Raw genomic sequence first — 25,799 nt, forward strand, 5'->3', positions numbered from 1 at the left:
TCTGCCTCTTGTCGAGATAAGGACGCTCTGGCTAAAGGTACATCAGATAATAGCTTCGGTGGCCAAATTGGCGAACTGCTGTCTCACGAGGGCTTCCTGGGCTGGGTACGGTCAGACAGGGCACTCCCACTGGCTCCTCAGTTGAAGCTACTCTGGAGCCGGACAGGCGCACTGGAAAACTCACTTGCAGTTGTTTCCTGCTGGCCATGAGCGAGCTGCCCTTTCTGAGTCCAGATGGAGGCAGATGGCCTCACATCAACAGAGGGTCTCAGAGCTCCCTGGAGGAAGGCTCTGTTACGGGCTCGGAGGCTCGCCACAGCTTAGGTGTCCTCCACGTGTCCTTCAGCGTCAGGTAAGGGAACCCCACAGCAGAAAGGTAGGCTTCCCACCCTCTCTGCCGTCTTTTCCCACTAAATGGGTGGGGGGGGGGGCCTGGGGCCTTTGGGCTGCCTGTCTAGAAAATCAGGGTGGAGGTTAGCGAGGCTGCCAGCCGACAGTAGGCGGCAGTGAGTAGCTCCTCCCCCTGCCCAGGGCAGGGCCCAGGCGTTAAAACGCGCTCTGTCTTGATACCCTTTGTTGCTTTCCACCAGTCTCTGCCGCACCTGTTCCCGGACTTGTCCACCACACTCCTTGTGTAGATGGAGAGGGCTTGGAAAGTGGGGGCTCTGGGGGGCACAGGGTGGAATGAAGCCTGCTGAAGGAACGCAGGCCTCACCTCAAGAATAAACAGCGTGCAAGTTACCATCTCAGAGCCAGCCAGAGACCCAGTATTCAGAGCAGCTAGTGGAGGCACGTTCCTTGGGTGGCAAGCAAACTGTAAGTCACCGTGCCTCCAAGGACTCCAGAGTAGGACACAGAGGCTGAAACAGAGCTGTCAACCAGTCCAGGAGCAAGTGGGATGGGATGGAGCTGGGTTCAGGGCTGGGGAACGGGGGTCTGGCCCCTTCCGGGAGCCTACTCTGCCTTTGCCTTGTGGGATTTCCTTTAAAGCAACCGTGTCGGGCCCTGGTGGAACCTCAAATCATGTCAGCAGCGGTGGGACAGGCAAATCCTCAAAGATGTCTCCTTGTACGTGGAGAGTGGACAGATAATGTGCATCTTAGGCAGCTCAGGTAAGTGACCTGGGGCCTTCTGCACATCCAAGGAGGCCTCTGGGAGGCTCTGGCTTGGTTTAAAGCTCTGTGCTGAAGAAGTAAGTTTAACTTGTAGAGAAAAGGCCATGCATTTGGCATTCCAACATGAATGGCATGTTGGAAAGCTAGTGGCATGTCCAACATGAATGGAACCTGGTACCAAAGTGAAACCTTGAGAGTAGTCCCTGGGGAGAGCGGAAAGTCCTGCCTGACATATAACTGGTGTCTTTGCTGGGGATCAAACCCAGAGTTCTGAGCATGCTAAGTAAGCCCACCACAGAGCCCCAGCCCCAGGGGTATTTTTTAATTGGTATTTCCATATCTGCAAAGGTCTTGTCAAGGTGTTCAGTAGGCAGAATTGAACTATTGTTTTTTTTTAACTTATTTATTTGTATCTTACGTACATTGGTGGTTTGCCTACATGTGTGAGGGTGTGGAATCTTCTGGAACTAGAGTTATAGTTTCGAGCTGCCATCCGTGTGCTGGGAATTGAACCCGGGTCCTCTGGAAGAACAGCCAGTGCTCTTAACTACCAAGCCATCTCTCCAGCCCTTTCACTCCTATTCCTGATCTCACTGGTCTTTTTCATTTTGATGGTCATCAGATACACAATGGACAACAGAGACTATGAAAAAAGAATTCATGTTAATAACAAGTCTTAGCAGCACGTTGTGTTTTCTTTGAGCCTCTCTCCGGGAGTTTACACCGCACAGAAACCAACTGTGTATATCCCACGACTTTCTCTTCATTCCAGGGGAGATTTGAATTTACTTTTTTTTTTTTTAATAAAATAGCCTTTATCTGGGGCATTGCCGATATTAACCCTCTAGACTAACTTTACCTCCCAGCCCCAGTCTGAAGCTACCTCCCATCCATGGTCCCAAAGTATTTATTAATGTTCTCCATCTTCTCCAGTCACGCTGATCCGGCCATGTGCTCCTTTTCCGCGCTAACCCATGATGCCAGTCTGTTTCCTTCTTCTCCAATCCTGTCTTCCAGATTTGAACGTTTGGACATGACTTCCATGTTTGCTTTTGTGTTCTTACATCAACCAGTCATGACCCTCAGAAGGGTCTCCTCTCCTGTCCTTGCAAACAAACCCTATAGCTATAAGTCCTTATATTTCCAGCAGCTAGGCAGGGGTCCCCTGCCCAGGACAGAGGTTCTAGGCAGCGTATCTCAGTGTTCCCAACCCTGAGTTATCCTGCATGTGTCACTTTAAGGATTCTGACATATTTGGTTCACAAATACTCTGACTGAGCAGTTGCTTGCAGACTGTGGGCATTTAACCCACATTTCTTGCTCTTTCCTAGAGACAGACACAGGAAGTCTGTGTGAGAGGCAAGCATGGCACTGTTTGGATAGAGCTGAGTGTGGCTCCCAGAGCTCTGTGACAGAAGCTTCCCTCACTGCGGAAATGATGGGAGGCCTGGTGGTCTAGCGGAAGATGGGTGGCTGTGGGGTGTAACCCTCTGAAGGGACTGATGCACTTCTTGCAGTGGCCAAATCAGTTCTCACCAGGGAAAGCTGATTAAGGAGGCCTGATACCTGAAGGCCTCTGGTTCCTGTCTCCTCGTGCAGTTGCTCACTATACGCAGGCTCACATTGGCACCATTTACTATGTGATGTACCCAGAGGGCTGAACAGATAAGGCTATCTGGGTTTGAATTCTAAGTCTCCAAGACTGTGGGTCAACGCACACATGCATGCACACACGCACGCACCCACCCTTGAACCCACACACGCATGAACCTCTATAAATTATCCAGCCTCAGGAGTTCAGTCTCAGCTGTTTTTCTATAGCAAATCAAAATGGATTAAGATTTCCAGCCTCCAGTTGAATCCATGAGCATCCATCCAAGCACAGCTATATGATAATACACTAAGATTAAATGAAATATTAACTGACAACGAATTCACTGACTGTCTTAGTCTAACTGGGTTCCTGTGAGAAAATACTCATATACTGGGTGACTTGTGAATGTGTATTCCTCACAGTGCAAGAGACTGACACCCCAGAAGAGGGCCCAACATATTTGAGGTGTGCTGACAGCCGGGATATTAGCTGTTTGCCACTGTGGGCAAAACACTTGGCACAAGTGATTTAAGAAAGGAGAGATTTATTTTGGCTCATGGTTTCTGAGAGTTCAGTCCGTCATGGTGAGAGGCATGGCAGAACAGCTCACACCCTGAAGGACAGTCAGCAGAGAGAGGAGACAGAAAGGGGTTGGAACCAGAGACACCCAAGGAGCCCCTCCCCCCATGACCTACTCCTCTTCCAGCTAGTTGCCATCTCCTAACGTTTCTAGAACCTTCCCACATAGCACTGCCACCGGGGGACATAAGAGGCTAGGGGCTTTTTATGGTCAAGCCATAACAGCTGGCTTCCTCATAAGCAGTTACTTTCTAGCTTTAATCTTCCATGATGGAAGGGTTGTGTGGGATCTCTCCCAAGTCTCCTATGTTTCAGTTAGTTAATTAAATCAGTTTGTGTGTGCAGTGTGGGTGTGTGTGTTTGTGAAGGCCAGACATCAACCTTGGGTGTCTTCTATCTTGTGTTTGTATTTTGCCTGTGGGTAGACTTTTGTTTGTTTTTGTGTTTTGTTTTGTTGAGACTGGGTCTCACTATGTAGCCCTGGCTGGCCTGGAACTATGTAGATCAACCTGCTCTCAAACCCATAGATCTGCCTGGTTCTGCCTTGGGAGTACCAGGCTTAAAGTTATATGCCACCACGACTGGCTTCCCATTTTGTTGTCTGAGTCAAGGTCTCCTGCTTTTGGCTGGAACTTACTGGTTCAGTGAGGATGGGTGTCGAGGCAGCAAGCTCCAAGGATCCTCCTGCTTCTGCCTCTTCAGTGCCAGGATTACAAGCATGCATCTTCACGCTTGCACAATGAGCAGTTTTCCAACCGAACCATCTCCCTGACCCTCAGCCTCTTTTGTAAGTAGACTTCTGATACTCCTTCAGTCTCCTGAAGGCTTGTGTGTGACTGAGGCTCTACCTCTGCTGTGGCTTCCATGCTGCGTAGTAAGTTAACTGGAGAGAAGAGCGGGGGAGGAGGGAAGACACCTGAGGATCTCTGGGTGAGGCTGAGAAGCTGCAGTCTTGCTAGTGGGTGTAATCAGCTGCAGAGGCAGACACAGAGAAAGGGCAGGCGGCTGTTAGAAATGCACTCTCGGTTACAAACACACTCTTGGTTAGAGAAACCACACGGGAAGGGCAGGGCTCAGGGCTGGGAAGTCAGGACATAATCCCAATGAGGGTCACTCCTCCTCTTTCTCCTCCTCCTTTCTTTCCTTTCCTCCTCCTCTTCTTCCTTTTCTTCCTCCTCCTCCCCTGTGTGTGGTACAGGAAGTTGAACCAAGTGCTCTACAACTGAGCCGTTCCCCCAGCCCATGATCCATTTTTTTCTCTTTATTCCTCCACTTTAGTTTCAGTTTACAAATACTCTGACTGTGATAATAAGGCTTTTCAACTAGTAAAGCAGTTGAGCTAACACCCAGAAAGGGGTGGGGGTGGGGGGCGGGGGGTGGGGAGATGTTAAAGTTTCTCCAAGTGAGCTATTCTTCTAATGTCACAAAACACAATTGCAAACAGACTACACAATATGCATGGGCAGAAAGCCACTGAGTGGGTCACGAGACCACTGAAGTGTACTAAACAACACACTGTCAACTTTACAGGATTTACATCACAAAACAATGACAGCTGAACGCACACTCCTTTTAAAGGGTGCAACGATTCTCCTGTTCCTCTCTACCTGAACATGCGTGCTAAGCCGGAATTTGGTCAGACAGGATTTAGGAAAGATGCAGACTGCTGTAGGAATTTATTTTTAGGCCCCTTGTGGTGAAGTCAGTTTCTACAAAACTCCTGAGTAGAAGATCGTCTTTATGGTCCTGTGTGAGCTGCTCCAGCCTAGCAGAATTCCCTTGATTCAGAGCCCCCTGGCTGCATTCTTGTTTGTGAGAATGTTTAGCAGCCTTCCGTAGGAAAGCCAGGAAAAGCCTGTCCATTCTCCAGGGGTTCTGGGACCCAGGCTAACATGTATGATGGGACAGAGCAGGGGAAGCATGTTCCTCTGTCACCTCAGGTAGTGGGCGGTTTCTACTCTAGAACTCTGCAGGAATGTTCTTGGTACCAACTGGCTGGCTTTAGCCAAGGCTCTTGGTGCATGCTGAGGTGAGTTTGCTTTCCCCAAAGGCCTCGAAGCCCAGGCCCCTCAAACTCTAACCCTCATGGTAACTTGTTAAAGGCAGAGTCACCGTCAGTAGGTCTGAGAGTCTACACTCTCGGGTCTCAGAGCGCAGGTCAGAAAGGCTCTAGCAATGCCATCTAGATTAGGTAGAGCTGGACAGTCCTAGGGGATCACAAAAGAAATTTAGATCTTAGGGGACAAATGCTTCCAACAGCCCTCCCTGGCTTTTCTATTATGAACTTGTATTTTTCTTTCTTCCTTTCTTCCTTCTTTCCTTTTCTTTCTTTTTTTTTAAATAAAAATACATCTTTATATATAAAGTTAACCCACCATGAATTTTTGAGTAGAAAGAGTCATTTGAATTAAAAGGGTTCATTTGCAAGGTGAAAGATTGAAAAACTTTTAAAACTACGTTAGTTCTTTTGTTTGTTTCTTTGTTTTTGTTTTGTTTTGTTTTGTTTTTGAGGCAGGCTTTCTCTGGGTAGCCTTGGCTGTCCTGGACTCGCTTTGTAGACCAGGCTGGCCACAAACTCATAGAGATCCTCCTGCCTCTGCCGCCCCTAGTGCTGGGGTTACAGGCATGCACCACCGAGCCTGGCTGTAAATTCTTTTTAAACTAAGTGGAACCTACATTAAGTAAACTCTGTTATTCAACTGTTATTCTGTCTATGCAACTCAGCAAGCAGCACATAACCTTTCCCCTTTTCTGCTTCTATGAGCCAGAGCTTCCCTATGGACTCCGGCTGGTCTCCAACGGTTTTTTTGAGACAGGGTTTCACTGTGTAATCTTGGCTGTCCTGAACTTGCTCTGTAGACCAGGCTGTTCTTGAACTCACGGAGATCCACCTGCCTCTGCCTCCTGAGTGCTGGGAGTAAAGGTGTGTGCCGCCACTGCCCAGCAACCTGTATTTTTTTCTTAATCTGAATTTTCCCTACGAATGTGTGTATACGTGTGGGTGAAGGCATGCCATGGCATGTGTGTGGAAAATCAGAGGACAACGTGTGGTAATTTGTTCTCACCTTCCGCCATGTACCTCTGGGACTGAACTCAGGTCCTTAGGCTTGGCTGCAAAGTGCCTCTACTGTCTGAGCCGTCTGGTATGAATGCAAATCATCTTCAGACTTGGATTCAAGTCCTACCTACCACTGCATCAAGGGCAAGAGAGCTACTTTCTTGTCACCAAATGGAGAAGACACTTCCACATGGTGTTTGGCCTCTGTTACTAGGCTTGTCCCCATTTACTCAGACGACAAACTGAACCGGAGAGATTTATTTAGATCCTGCGATGACCCAGGGCGCAGTGAGAGGTGCAGTTAGGTTCACACTGAGGCATAGAGGGTCTGGAAAAGTGCCCCGTCTTCGTCTGAAGAGGCTCCTCCAGGGTCTTCTCTTGTCGCCCCAAGGCTCAGGAAAAACCACGCTTCTGGATGCCATCTCCGGGAGGCTGCGGCGCACAGGGACCTTGGAAGGGGAGGTGTTTGTGAACGGCTGCGCGCTGCGCAGGGACCAGTTCCAAGACTGCTTCTCCTACGTCCTGCAGGTGGGTACGTCCCTGGCCCCGGCCTGCGCGGGCTCTGGCCCCCCTCCCCGGGGCTCCGACGACCCTGATGTCCCCTTTCCTGCAGAGCGACGTCTTTCTGAGCAGCCTCACCGTACGCGAGACGCTGCGCTACACTGCGATGCTGGCCCTCCGCCGCAGCTCCTCGGACTTCTACAACAGGAAGGTACTTAAAGCCAAAGCTGAGCGAGAGCCACTCCCTAGGGGACAGGACCTGGGCCCCCAGCAGCCCCGGCTCCAGCCACCACCTGGCCCTCTCGTTTTCATCTTTGCTTTCACCCTTGTATTCTGCTCCGCCTCCGCAGTCCTAAGTGGCAGCTACAAGAGATGTGTAAACACCTGAAATGTGACCAGCCCAACGCAAGCCTGATTTGTTATGGTGCCTCTGGTCCTGTCCTTCCATCACGTGGCTTCAGGGAATGGAATTCAGGTGGTCAATGTCCTTATCCCCTGAGACATTTTTATTTTTTCAAGACAGGGTTTCCCTGTGGAGCCCTGGCTATCTTAGACTCGTTTTGTAGCCCCGGCTGGCTTCGAACTCACAGAGATCCACCTGCTTCTGCCTCCCAGAGTGTTGGGATCACGGGTGTGTGTCACGGAGCCTGACTACTGAGCCATCTTAGCTTGAAGGGGCCTCATGCAAAGGAGACTAAGTTTCCAAAATGGGTAGCTATAAATAAACCCACCTTGACATTGTCTGGAAATATTGCTCAGTTCAGTAGAGGCCTGGGGATTCCCTCCCTCCCCAATAAATAGCCACAGGGAAGGCTGTGATCGGCAACAGGTGCAGACAGCTCCCTGGAAAGCGGGCTCCTTACCATGTGTGAGCAGACTGCTTGAGAATCCTGGACAACTCTGGGAAGCAGTTAGCTCTAGGGAGCCACCCCTTCCGGAGTGATACCTCAGCCGTCTTTTCCCCTAAGGTTACTCAGGGAACTCAGGGGTATGACACAGGTCCTGTTTCACTAGGTTATCCTGTGGCGTGGCCTCTGGCTGCCGTTCAGCAGGCTTATACTAATAGAGCATCTCACTTCTGTCTGCTACTAGCCTGGGGAAGGGAGCTTAATCTTTATCCTGGAAGAAAACGAAGCCGCCCAATTCCTTCTCACTTTCTGGGACACCCTTCAGTCTGAGAAAGACATCTGCATGCTCGTGGGAGATGGGTGAGCGGACACAGGTTCACGTGACCTGGTGATCCTAAACGAGTGGCAGACGAAGAAACATGCCATGCAGGCCCTCTGTGGCTCTCTGTCTCTCAGCTTGCTTTGGGGATTTTTTTTTTTTCAATCTAAAAAGGATAGGCAAAATGCCTCTTAACTTTTTTTTTTGAGAAGGCAGCTGGAGAGCTGGCTCTGCAGGTAAATGCTTAGAGCATTGACTGTTTTTCCAGAGGACCAGGGGTTGATTCACAGCACCCACAGGCCAAGCAAAGATCAATTCTAGGATCCTTCAGCCTGATTCCAAGAGAAGCCTTGGTTTTTTGTTTTTGTTATTGTTTTTGATTTTTCCCAGACAAATTCTTACTAGCTTACTGATCCATCTTTGCCTCATTTCCCTTTGCATCTCCTGTAGGCCAGGGCTTCCTTTCTGCTGGTGACGCTGTCCCCTTCCTCTGGAACTCTTCTGCAAGTTACCCCCTCTTTTCCTGCAGTCTCATTGTGGCTATTTCTTTTTCCCCATTTTGAAAGGGGCACAATCTCATTAAAGGCAGCTGGGGACAAATGCTCTGCTCTGTTATTTCAGTCTTCCCTCTGCTTCACCCCCGGGCCTCCTGCAGACTAGGGGAGTGAGGAGGAATGGGAGAGGTTGGAAGTAGAGATTTTCCAAAAGTCTTTGGGGGCTGCAATAAGCTGAGGAAGGGGAGAGGGGGAGAGGCCAGCCTTCTCAGAAAGTCGGTAAGGATTGTTTTTAAATGGTATTGGTGTGGAGAGCTGAGGATCAGATGAGGGGTTACAGGGAGCCGCGGGGTGTAAGCAGAATGAAGAGGATTGGGGAGGGAATTAGAAGCACGGGAGTGGAGCTGTGGCTTATATGTTGAGCACTCTTTGAAGTTTCTTGAAGAGATCTGAGTAAAGATTGGAATGGCTTTTAATTACTTTTGGAAGCTGGATTATAGTCCTTTGATGTAAAACCACAATGTGATTGGCCACTTGTGTCTCCAGGACTTACTTGGGTTACAAAGCGGATATATGGAGGTCACTTCAAACCAAATTGGATTTTTTTTTTAAGCAGAGAAAATATTTATGATAATAAAATTTCAAAACCCAAACACTTAACATAATCTATGTCATAATTATGCCTTTGGGACATTGTTTTTTTTTCTGATGACAGAATAGGCATTTTAGTCTCTCCAGGGACTTAAAAACTCTTATTTAAATCTAACCTATTTATTATATATTAAACCAAGGTGGATTTTAACTGCAGTGGACTTTTCTCCCCAGGGTCTGGTGAGTCTGGAAGTGGCCCTGGCCCTCTGGAGAAGTGTTCTCTCTCCTGGGTCATCACCATAAGCAGAAGTGTCAGCCGTGTTAACAGGCGAGAGCCCTGGAGTGCTGTGTCTCTTTCAGGTAGAGGCGGTCATGGCGGAGCTGAGTCTGAGCCACGTGGCAGACCGAATGATTGGCAACTATAATTTTGGGGGAATTTCCAGTGGCGAGCGGCGCCGAGTCTCCATCGCAGCCCAGCTCCTTCAGGACCCCAGTAAGTGGGACACAGGCCCATTGCTGGATTACCAGGGTCTCTGTCCTCCACCTCTCTTCAGGTGCTTGAGGTCCTTTCCGTAGTCCCCAGTGAGAAATGGGTTGTGCAGGATTGAAGTCCCTGAGGTTCCCCAATTAGAGACCCCAATTTTGGGAAATGCTATACAGTTCATTTCCTGTCGAGTCTGTCATTTGGGAAACAGTCCTCAACTTATCACGGTTCAACCTTATGGTGACGTGAAAGTGATACACATTCAATTTTGATCTTTTCTCAGACTAATGATAAATGGCAGCACATTCTCTCATGATGCAGGGCAGCAGCAGTGGACCACTGGTTAGCCACACTCCTGGTTAGCCATGAGGGGGAGTGGCTGGCGCTATAGTGTGCTGTGATATCAAGCTATGGTGCTCAGTGGGTTAGGCACAGGTTAGGGCTAGTACTAACTGCACCCTCACTTTACACCGGGTTTTTACTCACCCGTGGGGTTACTGGGTTACTGTCACTAGGACCATTTGCACTGAACATCTCATAAGAGTATCCCATTTGTGTACCTGTGATCCATCACCCTTCCATGAATATGAGGCCCTCCCTGCCCATCCTGACGTATGAGAACGGTACCACTGTGCCCCGTAGGGAAGACCAATGAGTTCTGGTATAACTAGAAGTGTCTATGAGTTGCCATGGGGAAGGGGCTGTCGAGGTGAGGTGGCCAGTCTCCTGCCTCCCTCTGCCTGGTTTGGTCACTCTCCCGACCTGACAAACCTCACCACTTACATGCACCTGGGAGAGGACATTTTACGCTGGATTCTGTCTTTACCCTGTGCTAGAATAGGCCTGCCTCTTCTGATGGTGCTTGGTCAGGAGATGATTAAGAAAGCCCTCGTCACTTTTGGGGTAGACATGAGCTACAGTTTAAGCCTCCAAAGAACCCAGCCAATGCTTGCCCACCCTCAGACCTTGTTCCAGTCTTCTGCTGAGCAAAGACCATATTAGTACTGGAGAGAGTGGCCTGATGTGGAACAGGGTTGAGCTAGTTAATCGATAGCTGCTCTCCCTAGACTACCCGAAGCCTGCCCGCTAGCCCTGTTCTCCGCCAGCGTCCCCTGCATGCAGCCCAAGTAACCCGGAGTACAGACAGGCCTGATTTGGTCACTCTCCTGTCCCCAGGTGTGCTCCAGGGCTGAGAGTTGGGCCCTGCCAGCTCAGGTTCTTTGTCCTGGGCTCAGGCTGAAAGCCAGTTTCCACACAGCTACTTCTCGCCATGCAGTTGGGATGGGTGCAACAGGTCAATGAAGGACTAGTCAGAGTACTGAGTTGTAAGCACGGAGCATGCCGGGCAGTGGCTCAGGCGTCTGACCCTTCTTTGCCGGCAGAGGTCATGCTGTTTGATGAGCCAACCACAGGACTGGACTGCATGACGGCGAATCAGATTGTTATCCTCCTAGCAAAGCTGGCTCGCAGGGACCGCATTGTGATCGTCACCATCCACCAGCCTCGCTCTGAGCTCTTCTGTGTAAGGGAATGCCTCTCTTGTCTTGTGTGTGTCTTGAACCAGGAATGGCAGGGAAAGGGGCCTGATTTACTCAGTACCCAACACATGCAAAACATCCCCTATACGCTAGGTCATTCAGCTCACAGTCATTTAGTCCACAAGGCAATCCTGGGGCTAAGAAGAGTACCAGTTAGAAAGGACTCAAAATGGAGCCGCTATCACACAGTTGGTAAAATGCTGCCAACAGCAGCTGGGAGAGATGGCTCAGCTGAAATGTGCCCGCTGTATGAGTTTGGATGGCCAGTGCCTATAAAAGTTGGGCTCAGAGGCACATGTCAATATTCCTGGTGCTAGGGAGGCAAGACAGGAAGACCTCTGGGGCTTGCTGGCCGTTCAGTCTAGATGAACCCATGAGGGTCAGGTTCAGTAAGAGACATTGTCTCAAAAGTACAGAGAGAACAATTGAGGAAGACGCCTGATGTTGCTGTGCATTTGTATGTGTGTACATGTGCTCACACACATACACACACACATAGGGGAGGGGGCAGGCACCTGGCAATGGCATCATGGCCCAGTTAGCTATCAAAGTTCCATTTTACAGATTTTTTTTATCCCCCAAAGAAACTTCATTTGCTACCCCCAGTATGAGGATTTACTATTTCAAACACAAGCAATATACAGAACACCTCAACTTGCTCATGGTCACTCTCTAAGTGGTCCAAATGCGATGCTGGGGCTCAGAGCCATAAGCAATACCCACACACAGAGGTAACCCAGGCTAGGAAGCAGGGGATGTCCTCCCTTCTCTCCAATGGCCACCTCCTCCACCACACAAATACTGATGCATGGCTGAGGTAACGAAGGACTATCTGGCTGCTTGGAAATGTATTTCCCATAAGGACATGGTTACCTGTCTTAGCTGGGGTTCTATTGCTGTGAAGAGGCACCATGACCACAACAACTCTTCTAAGGGAAAGCATTCAGCTGGGGCTGGCTGACAGTTTCAGAGCGTCAGTCCATTATCACCATGGCGGGAAGCATGGCAGCATGCAGGCAGACACGGTGCTGGAGAGGTAGCTGAGAGCTCTCCATCTGGATTCACAGGCAGCAGGAAGAATCAGTGAGTCACCAGGCCTGGCTTGAGCTTCTGAGAACTCAGAGCTCACACCCCAGTGACACACTTCCTCCAACAAGGCCACACCTCCTAACAGTTTGGCTCTCTGTCTGTGGGGGTCACGCTCACTCAGACCACCACATCATCTGAGCATACACTAATACCGTTTGTTGCCTGAGCAGCACTTTGACAAAATCGCCATTCTGACTTACGGAGAGTTGGTGTTTTGTGGTACACCAGAGGAAATGCTTGACTTCTTCAGTCACTGTGGCTACCCTTGTCCTGAACATTCCAACCCCTTTGATTTCTACAGTAAGTATGTATGTATGTTTGTTTGTTTTATGTTCACCGTCATGGCTGTTTAAAATATTTTAAAATTTTAATTATTTATTGTTTATGTGTGTGTGCCCCCTTATGTGCCTTTGTGCCATGGTCTATGTGTGCAGGTCAGAGGACAACCCACCAGAGAAGTTGGTTCTTTCCTTCTGCCATGTAGGTCCTAGGGATCAAAGTTAGGTCATCAGGCTTGGCTGTAAGTGCCTTTATCTGTTAGGTCATCTTGCCAGCCCCCATCTTCCTTCTTTGATTTGTGCCTGGATGGTACTGGCTGTTCTAGGGTTTTGCTTTGGTAACTTTTACTTTTGCTTTTGTTTGTTTTGATGTTCCTTTATTTTTTCAACAAGTTAATTTGGCGGTTCAGTTAACTCGCCACTACTGACTCACCAGAGAAGAAGGTGGAGAATCTTCTTTCAGACTGTCAGAAGAGAGCTAGCTGAGTTCTCCCAGGCAGTCGTTGGGGACTTCTCATAGCCTTTTGGGGTAGCTTTGGGCGTTTTAATGCACAGATGGTCATGACAAGAGGAGCTTCTCTGTGGGGTGGGGTACAGAGTGACCGATGAACCGTGTATCATCATCCATCGCATGAGGGCATGTGTACTTAGAAATACATGAGTTGTAAAACTTTTGGGGAAAACTTCTAGTGGACTTGACGTCAGTGGATACCCAAAGCAGAGAGCGAGAAATGGAGACCTACAAGCGAGTCCAGATGCTTGAATCTGCCTTCAAAGAATCTGAAATCTGTCACAAAATTCTGGAGAACATTGAAAGAACAAAACACCTGAAAACCTTACCCACAGTTCCTTTCAAGACAAAAGATCCTCCCGGGACGTTCTGTAAGCTTGGTGTCCTCTTGAGGTAAGAGCCTTGGAAATACAGACATTTTAGGTCTTTACAGTCATTTACCAATAATGAAATAAAAGAGATCAAAACGGGTCCGTTTGGTTTTCAGGAGAGTAACGAGAAACTTAATGAGAAATAAGCAGGCGGTCATTATGCGTCTTCTTCAGAATCTCATCATGGGTCTGTTCCTCATTTTCTACCTTCTCCGGGTCCAGAACAACATGCTAAAGGGTGCTGTTCAGGACCGCGTGGGTCTGCTGTACCAGCTCGTGGCCGCCACCCCATACACCGGCATGCTCAATGCGGTGAATCTGTGTAAGTGCCTTGCCTTCTGAAAGCACACCATCACAAGGGCATTTCTGTAAGCTAAACCTGCCCCTCCCCCAACTCTCCGGGGAGAGGTAATTACTGTAGGGTCACTTTGATGCGGGGAGTGCAGCAAGAGGACATCTCTGAGGGTGGAAGGAGCCGGAAAACGCCAGGTGATGCAGCATTGGTGGTGCAGAATTTGGAAAGGGCGTTTATTCTAAAGTTCACTCTTGCTAGACTAGGATTTTCAGTTCATGCGGACTCGGTTATCATGCTGAATCCTACTTTGGAAGAGCCGGCGCCTAATTTTCAAACCCAGTCGAGCCCGAGAGGTAGCACTGTGCTGCCTGGCGCTGTGGTTTGCCTCAGAAATGGAGGCACTGGAGGAATTTCCAAAAATGTAATACCAACCGCAGGGAAGACCAGTGCCTTGTAAAGTTGGCCCTCAATGGAGGTGAGGGCAATGATAAGTCTCTGCCTTTGCTGGATTTTTCTGAGCTCTGGGAACCACTGTTGAGTGCAGGCTGCTGTAGGGACACTATCCCGTGGGAGAGGACAATGGGGCCTCAGGTCACTCACTCATGGCCGCTGTCTGTGTGTTTACTACCTCAGAGAGGAGAAAGTCAAGTGTGGAGTCTTTGCTACCACACTGCTCCCGGGTAGTGTGTAGATTCCTGAGGTGGGAGGATTTGCTGTCCTTCCACAATTAGGGAGCCTGCCCAGCTGCCTTCTTGATCCAGCCCTGACAGACCTCAAGTTCAGCTCGGATAGATAGCCTCTCCTCCCTCAGCGGTGTGATGACTGACTGTTTCGGAACATGCCTTCTATGCCAGTTCCCATGCTGAGAGCTGTCAGTGACCAGGAGAGTCAGGATGGCCTGTATCAGAAGTGGCAGATGCTGCTGGCCTACGTACTGCACGCACTCCCCTTCAGCATCATTGCTACCGTGGTTTTCTGCAGTGTTTGCTACTGGTAAGACGGGGCATTCAGTTCAGCTGGGCCACGTGGGGCTGTGGAGGGCCTAGGGGGCAAAAAGAAAGGCAGCTGGCTAGTGTCCTGCCTTTCAGGACACATATTTTGTTACAAATAATCCCATGGAGGGTCCCCAGAGCAGGCCATTGTGACTAGGCCAGGGGACAGTGTGTCCCATGCTCTGAGGGTCTGGGCTACAGCACAGTGTTCACAGAAAGCTGGGACACCAGTACAGGACCCAGCTGGCCTTCCCAGGCTGCAGTGGCCCCTCAGCCTGAAGCTTTGCTGAAGGACCTGGCCATTACAGTTTGGTGGCTCAAGAGGGCTTCAGGAAAGAGAGTGGCCACAGGGAGAAGACACCGAGAACCCCATCACTTCGGCAGGTTTTGACTGATGGCTTCTTATTTCTTAGAACTGCATTTGTTAGAACTGTCATCTAACATCTGTCTTTGCCATGTCTCTTTGCCATATGGCTTTTCTGTAGGAAGCCGCATGGACACGAGTCAGCCCTGCTAGTTCCACCCTCCCACTAGCCAGGGAGGATGTATTCACAGGGGGCAAACACCGTCTTTGCCTTCAATGATAGTTCCTGGAGAGGGAACTAAGGCCCTTGTGTTTTCCTAGGACTCTGGGCTTGTATCCTGAAGTTGCCAGATTTGGATACTTCTCTGCTGCCCTCTTGGCCCCCCACTTAATTGGAGAACTTCTAACACTCGTGTTGCTGGGTATGGTCCAGAATCCCAACATTGTCAACAGTATAGTGGCCCTGCTGAGTGTTTCTGGGCTGCTTATTGGCTCTGGACTGATCAGGTAAGAAGATCTGATTGGAGAGATTTGGTCTGGCAGGATTGGGCAAGGATCACCCAATGACCGCCATGAAGAAATGCAGGCGCTAAGTGGCGCTGGCTCACGCTAAGAATTTGCAGTCTGGGGGGTTTCTGCCGTTTGCCAACCATGACTGCCTTAGACCTTCGTCCACTCGCTGTATGTCAGTAGGATGTTGTTTTACTGGAAATCAGGACACAACAAGGTAAGCATGTTGCTGATGTGACTTGCATGTAACAAGCTCGTAAAACAAAAGACAGGAAAGGATCCAGAGTGTCTGGGAAACCTGCAGCCTGATTTGCAACGCAACAGTGTGCGTGCTACTCACATCTAATGGGTGCAAGTGGGCTCTATTTCAGCTCCCAATTTCTGCTTTGTAAATATTTACTTTTATCTTATGTGTATGTGCGAGTGCCTGAATGTGCACCACGTGTGTGTTGGTGCCAACAGAGGCCAGAGGAGGGCAAGAGGATCCTCTTACAGATGGTTATGAGCCACCGTGTGGGTGCTGGGAACTGAACCCAGGCCCTCTGTGAGGGCAGCCAGTGCCCTCAGCCCCTGGTGAGCCGTCTCTTTAGAACCCTGTACCCTAACAAAGGGAATGTGGCCTGTCCTGCTAATTCCACCCTTTTCCCACTAGCCAGCAAGGATTTATTCACAGAAGGAAAGTATGAGTACTCTGGAATTAAAATCAGTCAAGTAAGGAAAGAGCCAATAAGATGAAGTACTATTCAAGAAAGGATAAAGATCAGTGGACACATGCCTAAGAGAGTTAGTTAGCACTCAGAGACTCTGAGTGATATGTAATTTCTCATGCCATTTTATAACTTTTCTGCCTATATCATTTTATAACCAAGCATGCACACACATACAGCATGCATACTTTTTAGAATCGGTGGCAAAAAGGGTAAAAACTTTAAAGAGTAAAACCTGTCCAGACAATGCTACAGTAAGTACACCACAACCCTAAGGGCATGTGATGGCTTTGTTGATGTAGTTTAAAGGGCTGGTGAGATGTCTCAGTGGGAAATGCTCGACCTGCAAGCATGAGGACCCGAGTTTGGGGTCTCCACACCCACATAAAAGTCAGACATGGCCTATAGGTCCTGCACTTAGGGTAGGATGTGCAGAGGCAGGAGAATTGCTGGAAGCAGCCTAGGCCCCAAATCACAGGCTTCAGGTTCAGTAGGAGACTGTCTCACAGGAACAGGATGGACAGAGACACAGGAGGAGACATGGCATCCTCCTCTGGCCTCCTGTGTGTGCACAGAGGCTTGCACACATAAACATGATAAACACATGCACAAACGCTCACATGTGAAGGAATAAAGTAAACGTTATCCAAACAGTCACAGGCCAGAGTCCCCTGGCAAATCTTTCTAGACTTCAATAAAATTTTAAAAGTAAAAATAAGATCCGATGGGGTGTTCGTATACTCTCTTCCCATTGAGCAACATAGTACAGACAGCCATATGTCAATAAACAACACACGGTTCCTCCATCTTGATAGATTTCTGTGACAGAATCTTATTCTTGTCTTGAGCCTTCCACTTTGTCCCCATGTCACCAGTACAAAACCAGCCTTCTGGTCCCAAGGCTGAAGAAGCTCTCTCTGAAGCACCCCCCCACGCACATGCGTGCACACACACACACACACACACACACACACACACACACGGCCCACTAAGGGCCATCTTACATTGCATCCTTTCTTTAATATTTAAGACTGCCAGTCTTGAGAGCAGCAGTATGTCCCATTTATTACTACAGTCTTTCTCAGTGACCAGCCCATGACCTAGAGACAGTTAAGTTTGCAAAAATCATCAGTTGGATTGAACAGATAAACGAATGGCTTTCCTTGGGGTGCTGCACAGGGGTCAGGTACTGGCCATATTGGTTTCTTTTTTTTTAATTGTTATTAGAGTTTATTCACTTTGTATCCTAGATGTAGCCCCTTCCCTTATCCCCTCCTATTCCCACTCCCCTTCCTCTTCTTTTCCTATGCCTCTCCTCCAGTCCAATGATAGGGGAGGTCCTCCTCCCCTTCCATCTGATGCTAGCCTACCAGGTCTCATCAGGATTGGCTGCATTGTCTTCCTCTGTGACCTGGTAAGGCTGCTCCCCACTCAGGAGGAGGTGATCAAAGAGCCAGCCCATGTGTTCATGTCAGAGACAGCCTCTGTTCCTATTACTGGGGAACCCTCTTAGACACTGAACAGCCATGGCCTACATCTGTACATATTTTATCTCCATGCATGGTTCTTGTTTGGAGTATCAGTCTCAGAAAAGACCCCTATGCCCAGATTTTTTGGTTCTGTTGCTCTCCTTGTGGAGCTCCTGTCCCCTCAAGGTCTTTCTATCTCCCCCTTCTTTCATAAGATTCCTTGTACTCTGCCCAAAGTTAGGCTATGAGTCTCAGCATCTGCTTTAATACCCTACTGGGTAGAGTCTTTCAGAGGCCCTCTGTGATAGGCTCCTGTCCTGTTTCCTGTTTTCTCCCTCTTCTGATGTCTGTCCCCTCTGCCTTTCTGAATGAAGATTGAGCATCTTATCCAGGGTCCTCCTGTTTGTTTAGCTTCCTTAGGTGTACAGATTTTAGTATGATTATCGTATATTATATGTCTAATATATTATATATTATATTATATATATTATTATATCGTATTATATGTCTAATATCCACATATAAGTGAGTATATACCATGTGTGTCTTCTTGCTTCTGAGATACCTCACTCAAGATGATCTTTTCTAGATCCCACCACTTGCCTGCAAATTTCATGATTTCCTTGTTTTTAATTGCTGAGTAGTATTCTCAGTTCACTTCTGTATATTTTTTGTAGTATTGAGGATATATATTCTATGCCTCCAACTGCATTATGAGTTCTTTAGAGATAGGATAACTTTTAAAAAATCCCAAAGACTTTATATACTTAGGATTAATACCTAGGATTAGAGTCTTATAAAGAGAAAATATTTAAGATATATTTATGTGTATGAACAGTGTGCCTGTGTGTACTCTAAATGATTGAGTTATCTCACCAGTTCCATAATAGATTTTTACAGATAGAAACCATATAGTGCTCCAAGAGGGAATCAATATTGGCAGGAAATTTCTCCTGAGATAGAATGAAAAGAGCATGTTTTTCACAAGAATAAAGAAAGGAGCAAAAGGAAAAAAAAAAAGGAAAAACCACATAAAGCAAAAACCCGATGAAGAACTTCTGCTTGCAGCCTCCTGCTTTTCTGAACCTTGTATTGTTTTATTTGTTTATTTGTTTATTTATTTTCAAGACAGGGTTTCTCTGTGTAGCCTTAGCTGTCCTGGAACTCACTCTGTAGACAAGGCTGGCCTTGATCTCACAGAGACCCGCCAGCCTCTGCCTCCTGAGTGCTGGGATCAAAGGTGTGGGCCACTGCGCCCAGCTCCTCCTTGTGACCCTGAGGACCTTCCCGTCTCTGCTCAGTCAGATGTCAGAATCCTCCCCTGATGCAGTGTGTGCTGGCTGTGCGATTCCTCGCATGTTTATTTAACCCCGAGGAAGAGAGCACCAGTGGTCATGAGAGGGTCTAAAGTCTCTACTGAAGTGGGCTGCCAGGTGGAAATTAAAAATGATGGAGCACCAAACTGACATGGAGGGATGGCTGAGATCCATGTGGTGGATGAAAGACCATCAAGCGTGTGAAGAGTCACATGGTGTGAGCTTCATAAGCATACACGTTTCCTATACACATATATGAAACATGTATAGAGATACATATAACATATCTATATATCCACCTGGGAAGAGGTGAGACCACAAATATGAACTCCAGGGGTGTAATGAGCATGTGGTATTGGTTATTTTTGTACTCCTGGCACCAACAGTTCACTTCTGTATATTTTTATAGTATAAATATAACATATATAGTGTAAATATATAAATATATAATAAATATATAAATATATGATATATATATAACAAAATGTCAACATTTATTTCTGGGTAATAGTATTTATTTACAGTTTTCAATGCTGTTTGAAGGTTTCATAGTAAGCATCATTTTTATAATAGAGACAGAAGATTTTATTTAGCTTAGAAACAAAGACTGTTCTTTTTTTATTTAGTAAGAGTATTAGAATCTATTGATTTTCTTTCTCTTTTTTTCTTTTTCTTAAGAAACATAAAAGAAATGCCCATTCCTTTTCAAATCTTGAGTTATTTTACATTCCAAAAATACTGTTGTGAGATTCTTGTGGTCAATGAGTTCTATGGGCTGAATTTTACTTGTGGTAAGTATTCCATATCACAGTACTCTTTTTACACTTTCCTGGGGAAATGTATTTTTGGAAGAAATGCAATAAGTGTGTGTGTGTGTGTGTGTGTGTGTGTGTGTGTGTGTGTGTGTGTGTGCCACAAGACAGACAACCTTGGATTTTTTGGGTTTGGTTCCTTCAGAGCTGCCCTCTTTGTTGTTTGAAAGAGCCTCTCGCTGGGACCTGGGCTGTCTGACCAGGCTGGGCTGGCCAGCAAGCCTCAAGATGCATGCCTTCTTGTGTGTCCCCATGCTCGCACTTTATGTGGGAAAGTCAAATTCACGTCATCTTGCTTCTCTAGACGTTATCTTTACTAAGATAACTCTCAAAACTCCTGAAAATATTGAATTTTCATAATAACTTATTTTAAGCCTTGATCTGAAATAAACCCACAATCTTCTATGATTTAAAACAAAATTTAAGCCAGGGGCAGTGGCCCATGAGACAGGTGGATCTCTGTCATTTCGAGGCTAGCCTGGTCTACAAAGCAAGTTCTGGACAGCCAGGGCTACACAGAGAAACCCTGTCTCCAAAATAAACAAACAACAAACAAAATTGAAAGATTTATTTATTTTGTGAGTGTTTTGCTTACGTGTACGTATGCATGCATGCTGTGTGAAACCCAGTTGCTGGTGGAGGCCAGAAGACATGTCAGATCCCATAGAAATGGAGTTAAAAACAGCTATAAGCAGCAAGTGGGTCCTGGGACCAAACCCATGTCCTCCACAAGTAGAAGTGCTCTTACTCTGAGCCATCTCTCCAGCCCCAGCCCATTATCTCTGATTTTCAAAGGAAAATGTTCAGTGGTCAAGTAAGTGTCCTGTGGTCAACAGCTTAAGGGCACTGTGATATTCTTAGAAAGTGGCAGGTCTATGCAATGGCCAGCGTATTCTAGATAGGCCCAGTTCCTATCTACCGAACACACCAAAGCAAGCTAATGTGGCCTCTTGTTCCCCCAAATGTGTACAGAATACAGTTGAGAAAACCCATTTTTTATGACAAAGGTCAACTTCCAGTGCCATGACGGGGCAGTGGGAACAACAGGTGCCTGTGGCCACTGGAGAGTTCAGTGGTTAAGTATGTTCAGATGGCAACATCAGTAATTTTAGGATATATGATGGCAGTTGAAGATCAGAAATAGGGTAATGGATCTAGTCTCAAGACATAAGTAAATACTTTTTCCATCTTCAAATCAAGCCAGGATCTCCCAGACTGACTCTTGCTTCATTTTACGGTTAATTCTGGATCCTCTAAAACATTGTGTGTCTTTCATGAGGAAGGCTACTTAGAGTGCTGAACACTTTCTGAACTTCAGAGAAATATTTGTGAGGAAATAACCCAAGTTCATCAGAGCTGACACTGTCAATCTTTTCTTTGGCAGGTGGCTCTAATTCCTCTGTGGTAATTAACCCAATGTGTACCATCACCCAAGGAATCCAGTTCATCGAGAAAACCTGCCCAGGTGCCACATCCAGATTCACAGCAAACTTTCTGATCTTATATGCATTCATCCCATTTCTTGTCATCCTAGGAATAGTGGTCTTTAAGGTCCGGGACTACTTTATTAGCAGATAGTCAGATGTCAGTGGGGAAAGGGTTGAAGGGCAGGCCTGCCCGCCATGGACAATTGAGAAGTGCTGTCTTCGAACACCATTCCATCTGAGGCCCTCGCCTCTCCCCAGGCTCCAAGTGCAATGACAGCTGTTCGCAGTCCTTTGCTAGTCCAGCTTGTGGGGAGATGTGGTCCTTGGAAATTGTGACTGACCTGGTCCAAGGATGTAAATAATAATAATAATTCATAAACCCGTGGGACATTAGTTTGACTACGTGTTTTTTTCTAGACAGAAAAATAAGCCCTTTTAAAATTTATGTTTACCTTTGATAAAGAATTTTATAAAACAAAAGTGTGTGTGATTATTGACTGAGTAATACAGAAAAGGTTCTGGGTCTGACTGAGAAAGCCTTCAACAGAAGGGTTAAGGAGTTTCTGCTGCCATTTAAAACCCATACACACATATGCTTGTCCATCCGGCAGCTGCTGGACACAAGCAATGAAACTTCAAGAATACGCTAAACGTTGAATGCCACATATCGAGACAAACTTCTGAGGGAAGACTGCTGTTTTTACATTTAGCATAGTTTACATTTTAAAATGAATTGTTACCAGACAGTATGTGACTGAGAAATGAGCTACAAAAGTCTGGAGAAGAGCTTCCCAAAGAAGAATGCACACCAGAAACTCATGTTCTTGAGCTGCAGAGGAAGGAAGGTGATAAACTCAAACGGGCGCCCACAGTGCATCATATTTCCAGGGATAAAATGATGGGTGTGGGCTATTAAAATGAATTCTCTGCTAAATGACTGACTATCTTTCTCATTGATCTGCAAGCAATTCATGAACAAGTCTGAAATTTAATTCTCTCAGTGTTACCATAGTAACAGTGAGGCTCTCGGAGAACAAGCTCATGAACTTGTTCCGTTACTGTGACCTAGCTTGTAGAGGATGATAAATTATAGCATCGACATGTCTCCCATTACAGTATGAAGGAAGCCACAGTGAAAGCCTGTCGCTTAGAACTGTGTTCAAGGATCTGAGGCACTGGCACATTACCAGTATAGTACTGTCAATTTTTATAAAAGGTCTGTGACACTGATGATTACGGTATAATAGTTACACAATGCCTTACAGATTATGTATGTCACATCAGTTCTAGGCAGCCCTAAAGATGATAATCTACTCAAGTAGTTCAAAGAGAGTCCCACAGGAGCCTTTTTTGAAGTCACTGATTTCAACTTACTGAAGACACAGGTAGGTGGAAGCGGCTTCAGTTATTCATATGCAGATGAATTTCATTCTAGCTCAGAAACATTTGGAAAATTGACATGTGCGTGACTTCAAGCTATTAAATGTTAGCGATAGCACCGTAGAAACACATGGTTTTTGACACCTGACAGCTTGTGCCTCAAGCCACAAAATGGACAGTGATGTAAGAGAGTCACATATAGAATGAACGTTGCTATTACTGTTGAGGCCTGGGTTGTCTGTGCCACCGGGGTGCTGGCCACAGGAGGGCTCAGAGCCATATGCAGGACAAACAGCTGACAGACTCCTGTTTCATCAAAATGAGCTGATGGCAGCTGCCCCGCCCATGTGCCCCTCATTAGTCTTCATGCTCTTAGTTAATGTGCTTGTTGGGAGCTGTGCCCGCAGCATGTGAAAGGTCGTGCAGGTTACAAGAACACACACCTTTCCTGACTAGTGATGATGGCTATCCTTACTCAGAAATGGCTTCTTACATGCGATGCCCGCCTGGAAGTTGCCCTGGATATTACCCTCATCTCATGAAGTTTTGGCCAGCTTAGCGGTAGGCTATTCCCTAAGATGAGCCTGTTCTTTAAAAGGTGACATTTAAAATAAATACGACGGTCTGCCTGGGAGATGAAGGGAGAGGTGAGGGTGGATGTTGCTATTTTAAAGTGGTCCATTCTAGACAGTTGGGAATTTCTAGTTGCGAGGACCAGGAAGATGCATTTTACATGAGTAGCTGCAGGTGCCTCTCTGTTGAAGGTAAGATCATGACGACAGTCAGCTTCTTCCTGAAACCCTACCAGCTGCATCTGAGGACACCTCCAAGAAGGACTATGTCCAACATGGGCCCCTAGCTTTATATGGAAAGTGCTACCAGGGCCCACAATAAGGCTCAGTGGTTAAAGGCATCTGCCAACAAGCCTGCTGCCCGAGGTTGATACCAGAATCCAAATGGTGAAAAGAGGAGCCTAGAAAGTTTCCCTTTGACCTACATACACACACACACACACACACACACACACACACACAAAACAGATAAATAAGTATATAAATGCAGAAAATTGGTACAAATACCCTTGATTCATATTTCTAAAGAATAAGAGCAGACACACATACCAAGCAAATATATACTATTTAGATGTTACAAGTAGGTGATAGAAAATTATTTTATTTTCAAAAGAATTACATATAGCAAATATTTTCTTTCTAAAAGACTACAGAACATTCAGAAACTTGTACCAGACCGAGAAACAGATTTCCCCTGACAGATTATACACCTCAGCTTTCTTCACATGTTGCCACAGAAGGTAAGAGAATAATCTTACTTGAACTTGGTAAGGAAGACGTAAATCCACAATAGTGAATCAGGGTCAAGAGTCCAGCTCAATTTGTTTCCAAGTCTTGGAAGAACTTCTCTTGTACTGCTCTAGTTCCTGAAACAAAGATCTGCATTACTTTCAGAAAAAAAAAAATCATAATTTCAAGTAGTACTTGTTAGCTATACAGTGCAGCTTTTCGGCTGCCATTCTCAAGGCTTCCTGATAATCACTCTGTGCTTGCACTAAAGAGTTGTTCTCTAGAAGACAGCCCCCGAGTTCCTGGGCAGACTGAGCAGCACTCAGAGATGAATTCAGTAAAGTTTCAGACAAAATGATTTACCGTACAGACTATGCTAGTCACTTTCAATTAGTAGAACAAGGCAGTTATACTTCAAGGATTTAAAAGTAACTAGATTTGAAAGTGATGTTAATCTCTTTCCAAAAGTTAATTTGAAGTTAGCAAATCATCAATATTTGAGATGTAGCTGTCCTTCAGAACAGTATTTCTGCTTTTAGAAATGTTGTTATACTCAGGCTGGAGTGACAGCTCAGTGGTTAAGAGCACAGGCTGCTCTTCTTGAGGATCTGGGTTTCCAGACATCACATGTGTCTCACAACCGTTTATAACTGCAGTTCCAGGGGGCTCAGTGCCCTCTTCTGGTCTGTGTACTATATATGTGCACAGACATGCATGCATACATACAGCCACACATAAAGTAATAATAAAAAATTAAAAAAGAAATTTGTCATACTAAGCTAGTGGTGGTGCATGTCTGCAAGGCCAGCAATGGGGAGGCAGAAACTGGAGGACCTTAAGTTTGAGGTCAGCTTCGGTTTCACAGTAAGACCCCAGGACTCAGTGCAGAGCACTTGCCTAGCAATGGGCTTCATCCCCGTCACTAAAAAGGTGAAATCACAGTGTGAGGAACGGTGATAAATGCCCTTAATGCCAGCACCTGGGAAGCAAAGGCAGCAGAGGTCAGCCTTGCCTATATAGTGAATCCCAGGGCTACACACACAGTGAGACCCTGACTTAAAACAAAGAAACAAACAAACAAAATAAGCCCCAAACAAAAAACTCTTTATAAAATAAACTCCTTATGAAATAAAAGTTTTATGTGTGTGGTTGTTTTTATTTTTATAAAATAAAAATGGTTTTTTTTGTTTGTTTTTCCATGACAGGGTCTCACTGTGTAGCCTTGGCTGTCCTGTACTTGCTCTGTAGACCAGGCTGGCCTTGAACTTAGAGATCTGCCTGCCTCTGCCTCCCTAGGGCTGGGATTAAAGGTGTGCGCCACCACTGGCCTTCTTCTTTTTTTTTTTTTCTTTAGAAATGATTTATTAAATCTGTAAATTTTCTTTGTCACTTAGAAATGTGTCTTGGAGAGGTGTACATATTATCACATGCAGATAATTATACATAGTGCTTTGTAACTTTAAAAATTATTTTATTAATTACACTTCATTTACTTTGTATCCCAGCTGTAGCCCCCTCCCTCATCCCATTCCAATCCCACCCTCCCTCTCTTGTCTTCTCCCATGCCCCTCTATAAGTCCACTGATAGGGGAGGTCCTCCCCCCAAAATCTGACCCTAGCCTATCAGGTCTCATCAGGACTGGCTACATTGTCTTTCTCTGTGGCCTGGTAAGGCTGCTCCCCCCTTAGGGGGAGGTGGTCAAAGAGCCAGCCCTCGAGTTCATGTCAGAGACAGTCCCTGTTCTCATTACTAGAGAACCCTCTTGGACACTGAGCTGTCATGGGCTACATCTGTGTAGGGGTTCTAGGTTATCTCCATGCATGGTCCTTGGTTGGAGTACCAGTCTCAGAAAAGACCCCTGGGCCCAGACTTCTTGGTCTTGTTGCTCTTCTTGTGGAGCTCCTGTCCCCTCCAG

General features: G+C 46.6%; 2 protein-coding genes across 3 annotated transcripts in view; one reads left to right on the forward strand and one right to left on the reverse strand.

Annotated features, from left to right (window-relative positions):
- The first annotated feature begins 62 nt into the window (after positions 1-62).
- Positions 63-21,682, forward strand: Abcg5 (ATP binding cassette subfamily G member 5). The gene is made up of 13 exons (XM_021652804.2): positions 63-352; positions 991-1,112; positions 6,738-6,874; positions 6,960-7,058; positions 9,460-9,592; positions 10,966-11,105; positions 12,381-12,510; positions 13,179-13,392; positions 13,487-13,692; positions 14,520-14,658; positions 15,283-15,468; positions 19,642-19,754; positions 21,160-21,682. The coding sequence occupies exons 1-13, from the start codon at positions 207-209 to the stop codon at positions 21,351-21,353; spliced, it is 1,959 nt and encodes a 652-aa protein (XP_021508479.1). The 5' UTR covers positions 63-206; the 3' UTR covers positions 21,354-21,682.
- Positions 20,329-25,799, reverse strand: part of Dync2li1 (dynein cytoplasmic 2 light intermediate chain 1) — a 39,732-nt gene continuing 34,261 nt past the window's right edge. The window contains exons 13-14 of one of the 2 annotated variants that reach the window (XM_021652823.2): positions 23,913-24,020; positions 20,329-21,543 (exon numbers count right to left, since the gene is read on the reverse strand). In XM_021652823.2, the coding sequence (XP_021508498.1) occupies positions 23,958-24,020 (63 nt within the window). In that variant the 3' untranslated portion in view covers positions 20,329-21,543; positions 23,913-23,957. Of the gene's footprint in view, positions 21,544-23,715; positions 24,021-25,799 lie in introns of those variants that run through there. The other variant, XM_021652815.2, reaches the window with a different exon arrangement.

This window comes from Meriones unguiculatus, chromosome 1, assembly GCF_030254825.1.
Source record: "Meriones unguiculatus strain TT.TT164.6M chromosome 1, Bangor_MerUng_6.1, whole genome shotgun sequence".
NCBI classification, from domain to species: domain Eukaryota; kingdom Metazoa; phylum Chordata; class Mammalia; order Rodentia; family Muridae; genus Meriones; species Meriones unguiculatus.